The 7,733-nt window shown below is 33.9% G+C and overlaps 1 protein-coding gene across 1 annotated transcript in view; it reads right to left on the reverse strand.

Annotated features, from left to right (window-relative positions):
- LOC127808085 (bifunctional riboflavin biosynthesis protein RIBA 1, chloroplastic-like) overlaps nt 1-6,048 on the reverse strand; it is a 29,262-nt gene extending 23,214 nt beyond the window's left edge. Inside the window, exon 1 of the mRNA XM_052346446.1 lies at nt 5,848-6,048. Within this exon, the coding sequence (XP_052202406.1) occupies nt 5,848-5,894 (47 nt within the window). The 5' untranslated portion in view covers nt 5,895-6,048. The remainder of the gene's footprint in view (nt 1-5,847) is intronic.
- Between the last annotated feature and the right edge of the window lie 1,685 nt (nt 6,049-7,733).

Raw genomic sequence — 7,733 nt, forward strand, 5'->3', positions numbered from 1 at the left:
TTTTTTCTTTGGTGAATTCTGATATTTGGGGACTATCTAGGGTCCCTAATTTCTCTAAGGCTAGATGGTTCATTTCATTTATTGATGATTGTATTCGGATGACCTAGGTGTATCTCTTAAAGGATAATGCAGCCATTAGTACAATTCTGCCATTGTTCCAGAAGATGATTTCTACCCAATTTGGGTCCCTTATTAGGAGATTTCATACTGATAATGCAAGGGGCTATTTTAATCAACATATCCATCATTTCTTTCAGCAAGAAGGCATTGCTCATGAATCCTCCTGCATTGATACCCCTCAACAAAATGGGATTGTTGAAAGAAAAATGAGACATTTACTCAATGTTACCTGAGCCCTCCTACATCATCATCATGTTTCCAAATTTTTTTGGGGCGAGAGCAGTTTTAACTACTGCCCACCTCATTAATCAAGTTCCTTCTAAACTCTCCAAAATCAAAGTCCATTGCAGTGGCTTTCTTCTCATTTTTCGGATGCCAATCTTCATACCTCTCTTCCTCTCAAAGTTTTTCGTTGTGTGTCATTTGTTCATATTCCTAAACAGCATAGAGACAAATTTGATCCTCAATCTCTTAAGTGCATCTTTCTTGGCTACTCTCCTACCCAAAAGGGATACAAGTGCTACCATCCTCCTCCTTCGAAACTCTATGTGTCCAAGGATGTTACTTTCATTGAAACTCAACCTTTTTCTGATTCTTCTCTACCTGGTCACTAGGGGGAGACTATTAGTGGTGACCTTCACACTTTGCATTTGGCCCCTTTCAGACATCCAGAAATAGAGCCAGCCATTGCTGAACCTAAACCTGAACTTGAACCTACCTCAAACCCTCATGTTCCTTGATTCCTCAGTTTCAAGTTTTGGTGAGCAAGACACACAAGAACAGAGAGACTCCCCTACAGCACAACCATTGCTACCACCTACTGTTAGATTTAAAGGCTCTCCTTATGTCTTCAAGAGAAGATCTCAGCCCATTCCAAATTCCCAGCTTGAGCCAACATCTACTCCTAGTCCAAGTATTGAAATCCCTCACTCACCTACTTGTTCCAATTCTATTCCCAGTGATTTGAACTTACCTATTGCTATTAGAAAAGGGACTAGACGTTGTACTCAGCATCCACTGGCCAATTACATTTCCTATCATCGGCTCTCACCCCAACATAAAAGCTTCTTGTCCTCTCTTAGTGCCATTGTCATTCCTAAAACAATTAAAGATGCATTAAAGAATCAGAATTAGACATAGACTATGCAAGAAGAGATGAGAGCTTTGGAAAAGAACCACACTTGGGATATGGTGCCTAGACCAAAGGGAGTAAGACTTGTGGGTTGCAAATGGGTGTTTAACTTAAAATATAAGGCAGATGGCACATTAGAGAGATATAAGGCATGGTTGGTTGCTAAGGGGTACACACAAACCTATGGAATAGATTATTTGGAGACCTTTGCACCAATGGCAAAGATAACAACTGTCCGAATTCTCCTATCATTGGTTGCATGTTGTATTTGGAAGTTACAGCAATTTCATGTAAAAAATGCCTTTATGTAGATTTAGAGGAGGAAGTTTTTATGGAGCCACCACCAGGGTTTAATAAAGAAGCTTCAGGCAGGGTGTGCAGGCTAAAAAAAGGCTCTCCATGGGCTTAAGCAGTCTCCCGAAGCATGATTTAATAGATTTACTAAAGCTATGAGAAAGATGAGATAATGACAAAGTAGGGGAGATCATACCCTCTTTATTAAACATTCAATAGAGGGGAAAGGTTACAGCTCTGCTTGTGTATGTGGATGATATCATAGTGATTGAAAATGATTCTGTGGAGCAACAACAGCTAAAAGAAAGCCTTGCAAGAGAATTTGAGATTGAGAATCTTGGTAAACTCAAGTACTTTTGGGAATAGAAGTAGCCTACTACAAAGAAGGAATCTTCCTTTCCCAAAGGAAGTATATCATAGGTTTATTGAAAGAAATTGGGTTGTTAGGTGGAAAAGCAGCCAACACACTAGTGGAACCAAATCTCAAACTAGGTGAGAATCCCAACTATCAGCTGGTGGACAAATGAAGGTACCAAAGGTTGGTTGGTCACCTAATATACCTATCTCATACTAGATCCGGCATTGCATTTGCTATCAACCTAGTGAGTTAGTTTATGCACAATCCAAATGAAGAACACATGCGAGCAATCAAAAGAATTCTATGTTATCTAAAGTCCACACCTAGGAATTCTATTTAGATCAAGGAATGAGCTAGCTGTTGCAGGCTACACAAACGCAAACTATGCAGGTCCTCTAGTTGATAGGTGATCTACGATTGGTTATCGTGTGTTTCTAGGAGGGAATCTAGTGTCTTAGAGAAGTAAAAAAACAAAACATTGCACAAGGCTTGCTATGGCCCTTGGAATGTGTGAATTATTGTGGGTGAAGATTGTTTTGGATGACCTAAGGCTTGCTAGAAGTGGACTAATCAAGTTGTTTTGTGACAACAAATCAACTATCAATATTGCACATAATCCAATGCAATATGATAGAACAAAACATATTGAGATAGATCAACATTTTAAAAAGGAGAAGCTGGAAGCTGGAAGTGGGACTAATTTGTATTCTCTTTGTCCCATCCAAAAACCAGTTGGCTGATGTATTGACAAATGGACTGCCTACAAGAATATTTGAGGAGTTGTTGTGCAAGCTAGGAATGAAAGACATTCATTCACCAGCTTGAGGGGGATTGTTGATTCTTGGCCAGAAATATAAAGAATGTTTGATTGGAATCATTCCTTAATTTAAGAGATTGATTGGTCAAATCATCCCTAGTTTAGAGACTGATTTTAAGGAGGAATTACCAGCTTATCTTTTTGAATACTTTCCTATTTTTTTTACAGTCAACCTTTCCAATTTTTCTGTATAGCCTATCTTTCCTATGGAGTAAATTTCTAACCCTATAAATGGGGATGTGCCACACATGTAAAAGATAATATACAGTTTTATTTCCCCTATTCCTCGCTGAGAATTCTTTGGAAAAATGCTTCGATGCTTTTGCATTCAGCTGGATTAGGTTTATATACTAATCCAAGCAATGAAGTTTGGTGCCAACAAGGTGGCCAATACAAAGCTCAAGGTACAACTATGAGCAGCTAGTCAAAGTACAATTGCTGTAAAATACCAATAAACCCTTACAAACATTAGGTACATAACACATTTCTAATTGATGATACATATTGTTAAGATTTGCAGCAGTTAGTATCAGTCTCAGTGGAGGAGTTTCAAATAGAATTAGAAATATGATTGTATTCTATGTTTTAATGAGTTAAAATGTAACGGAACTAATATCCTTTTAATTAGTTCTGAAAGTCCTTATATTTCTTCTTATTTGTTATTTTAGTCCGTGGTTGTAACCGCCTCTATTAGATGTAAATAGAGGCAGATAGGTTCTGTTAAGGCACCTATAATTCTTTCTATTCTATAGTATTCGCACACTGGAGTTAGAGAATTGAGAGAGAGCTAATGCTCGGTCCTTGTATTCTTGGGAGAGAGGCTATTGATTCTTAGCCTAAGTGTGTGCGAGAGAGATCAGAGAGGAAGTGTTGTATTCTTGTTTCTTCCCTAGTGGATTCTGTCAGCATCTTCTGGCAGCCTCGATGTAGGGCAAATTCTTGCCCGAACCAGGATAAGTCTTCTTGTTCATTTACTGTTATTGCTTGTTATTTTGTTCTGTTTACATTTCTTATTGTTTCTATCACTATCGGGTAAGTGTTTGGGTGTGAGAGAGTGTTTATTTGTGTGAGGAAACTGATCCAAGACTCAACACATATCCTTGATAATTTATATATAACCAAGCCAAACTTCTCTAAAACCCACAATAACACCTCTGGGTTTTATAGTGAGATTTTGTCAGACCTATAAATACATTATCTAAATGTTTTTGTTCATCTGTGCACCTTTCTATTAGACACCTCAATAAATAGGTAGCAACACACAAAATGATTAAAATACGTAGTTCATCTATTTCATTTCAGTCTAAATTCATTGCATCATGAACACAAGAAATAGCAATAACACTTGAAGATTGGCATAAATAATACTAGACTAAAACTTGGATACATGTGCACAGAGTTTTGCAACCACTGAGATGGAGACGACACAAGAAAATGTTGATAGAGTCTCTTTCCACTAAACCTTACTAAATCCATTTCAACAACATATAGTGGGCCATATTCGAAAGTTTTGAACAAAACCTCCTTAGGGCCAGACATTGACAGCCAACAAAAAACCTTGCTCAAACCTTCCTAAACATTAACTTTAGAACATTGTTAATCTTTGGAGTAGACATGTAGTAAAGAAATTAAAATTTGAGAAATCAGTTAAGAAAAGACGAATCTAAGGAAAACAAACTTGGAAGTTCACTAAGCTGGTGCAAAATAGATGTAGGAAATTGTCGAGCCTACTAATGATAATTAAACCTCAAAAACCCTGGCAGAAAAAGAAAGTTACAGTGTTAATGACTCTTTTAGTAAATTAAATCAACAAATAAAAACAAATAAATATTACATTTCACCCTTTGTGGTTTAAAGCTTTTAAAGCATAAACCTATGCGATTCAGGCTAATGTGAAATTCGACATCAACTGATGCTTTTCATGCAAAAGATGGAAGTCCACTTTGTGTAAAAGGATGTGACTCGAAATTAGATCATCTAGATCGTCGTACATGATTGGGAAGATAAATGTTTAATGTTTCATGTGAATAAGGAAAGAAAGAGAATAAAAAAAGAGAGAGAACGAGAAAGTTGTGGGGAACACAAAATCATTAATAATTGAGGTGAGTTCATTTGCATTTCTCTATCTTTTTTTATTTTATTTTAGATTAGTGAGTATGTTTGAATTTATGAAATATGGTTGCAAAAATATCTATTTGTGTAAAATAAGACATTCAAAATCCTTAAGATTACAGTATACTGAATACAAATTTGAAGTTGTGCAATGCCAAAAAATTAAAATTTTACAAAAATTAAGGACTATTTTACCAAAATATCTGTCAAAAGAAAATTGGGACTTCCTAAAATTCTGAAAAGTTACATGCAAAACATTTGTGTTCCTGTACAAAGATTGTGTTGGTGTATCATTGTGAAGCCATGGCTGATTCAACATTTGATACAAATGAGTAAATTTATGTTTGAAGAAATCTTGCATTTACTACACATGTAAAAGCAAAATTGATTCTCTACTGTGCTTTTCGGCAAGAATAGGGGCGCCACCATGGGAGGGATATGTGTTTTTAAGCTGAAGTGCCAGACAAAAAAGCGCAATTCTCCCCCAGAAATAGGTACTCTAAAGTTTTCAAATATATTAATAGATGATTTTGTCCTATAGCAATCTGGAACACATAAGATGGATAAGGGAATGTCCTGAAATAATGGAGCATCTTTTTTGAGAGATAAGCTCTAATTCATTTACAAAAAATGAAGCTTTCTGACCATATGAATTTCTTAACAAGGTGTCAAAGCCACCATTTTCATGTAAATTTGTTATGTGCTAAAGAATCTCTGGATCTGATGAGAACAACATAAAAAACAAAAAACAAAAAAAAAACTCGTACTAGTTCACAGTCTCCATCCGAATTCAGCATAATTATATCTAAATAACACATATTGACTACATATTATAAGAGGGCAAAGCGAAAGCAATCAAACTCAAAAGCAATGTATAGAATGCTTCAACCCACAATCAAATCCCCAAAATCATAAAACCCCAAATTCAAAAATCCAAGATAAAGGTCACTTTAGGCAACAAAATCACATTCACCTGAAAAAGGAGAGAAAGGGAGGGATCGAGGGGAAGCTTACTTTGAACGGGTAGGAGCTGTTGCAGGGAAGAAATTGATGGAACCCATTGCTCAAATCCTCCAAAGATTCCAAAACCAACCAGAAATTCCAATCTTCAATGATTCTCAGATGGGTATTACTGTCTTCCTCTGCTTCTCAAGGAGATAGAAAGAAAGACACGACAAGAAAGAATGAAAGCCAAAATCCTGAAACTAAAACCACCACGTCTCCATCCTTATATATTTATATGTATATATATATATATATATATCCGATTGTTTTCTTGGAAATCAAAAATGCTGAATTTAAGTAAAATATGAACCCTGGGTTTTCCAATTTGGGCAAATAATTATTCACAGTTGGACAGATGGCGGCTTTCACACGATACGTCGGCTACCATTCCACTAATTTTATAATTCTAATCATGTCTTGTCGATAATGTTATGCAAAATATATTTTTTATTTTCTGTACGTTTTTTATTTAAATATTTAATTTTTTTATTATTTTAATTATATTCTTAAATTATGTAATTTTCAATCAATAACATCTTTAAATTTTTTTATTTAAATAATAAAAATTTAAAAATACAATTAACTCAAAACATTAATGTATGTAACTTCACAAGTTCACATAAATTGATGCCTACTATATTTAACACACTTTATTTCTAGTATTTAAACATTTTTATTAATTAATAAAATATTTTTAAAACATAATGTATTTATTATCAACTAATATAAAAATTTACTCCTAATACATCTAAAGGATCTCAGCGAGTACTCTCGTGTAATGTTAATCATTGTCTTTAAAGCAATAATAAATGATTTTATTTTTATACAAGATGTATTTATTATATATTATTTTAAATATCAAAATAATTTTATTAGTTCACAATTTATAATATTTTGAATCATCTAATCAACTAATATAATTATTTAAATGCTAAAAACAAGATACACGTGCCTTATATCTAAAAATAGGATATATTTATTGTCCATTTTAAACTTTTTTTTATAAGTACGAGTAAAGGTTACATCAACATAAATTGAATGGTAATATATACACAAATTTATTAAAACCAATAATAAGTTGGATAGAAATTCTTAAGAAAAACTCGCACGTATTATGAATTATCAAATAGACTTTCTCAACAAACACACGCCAAAAAAATAATGATTGTGAGTTTTCATGAATAATAAAATAATTAAAATGATATTTAGACACTTAATTATAATATTTATATATTAATACAAATGTAGAACATATTAATATATAAATATCATTAAAAATATCAAAACTAATCGTTGAAATAACATTTTTAATAAAAATTATATAAATAAATATAGTCAAAAAGATTAATAATCCTAAATTGCCAACATATCTTTAATAATATATAGTAGAAAATCCATATTTTGCGGATGAAGTAACGAAGTATGCAAGTCCACGTGGCAAGCAAAAAGGTGAAAGGGCAAGGCAAAAGGAAGGCAATTGGTTGGTTGCAAATTAACACGGTAGGGTCGTTGTCACTGTAATACCCAGTATTTAATGTTAAGCGTATTTTTGAAAATTATGGGGTCAAAATAGTATTTAACAAAGTTTCGGGCCTACGTATAATATCCAAAATATAAACAAAAGATGAGGGACTATGTCAAAGCGAGTCAATAAATGAAAAATTGTCCAAATAAGTGATATTTGATCAAACAAAGAGATTTGCGAAGGTTTGAGGTCAAAAACATACGATTAGGGGTATCTGGGCAAAAGTGCAGATCTTGTAAACTGCCCAAGGGAGGTCAAAACGACGAATTTTTCAGAAATTCTTGAGGGAAATGAGAAATTTAGAACTTGTAGGCAGTCAAGGAATTAATGAGAAGTCAAGAGGTATCGAGGATAGGAAGAAAATGCAATT

The sequence above is a fragment of the Diospyros lotus genome, chromosome 8 (genome assembly GCF_014633365.1).
Source record: "Diospyros lotus cultivar Yz01 chromosome 8, ASM1463336v1, whole genome shotgun sequence".
In the NCBI taxonomy this organism is placed as follows: Eukaryota; Viridiplantae; Streptophyta; class Magnoliopsida; order Ericales; family Ebenaceae; genus Diospyros; species Diospyros lotus.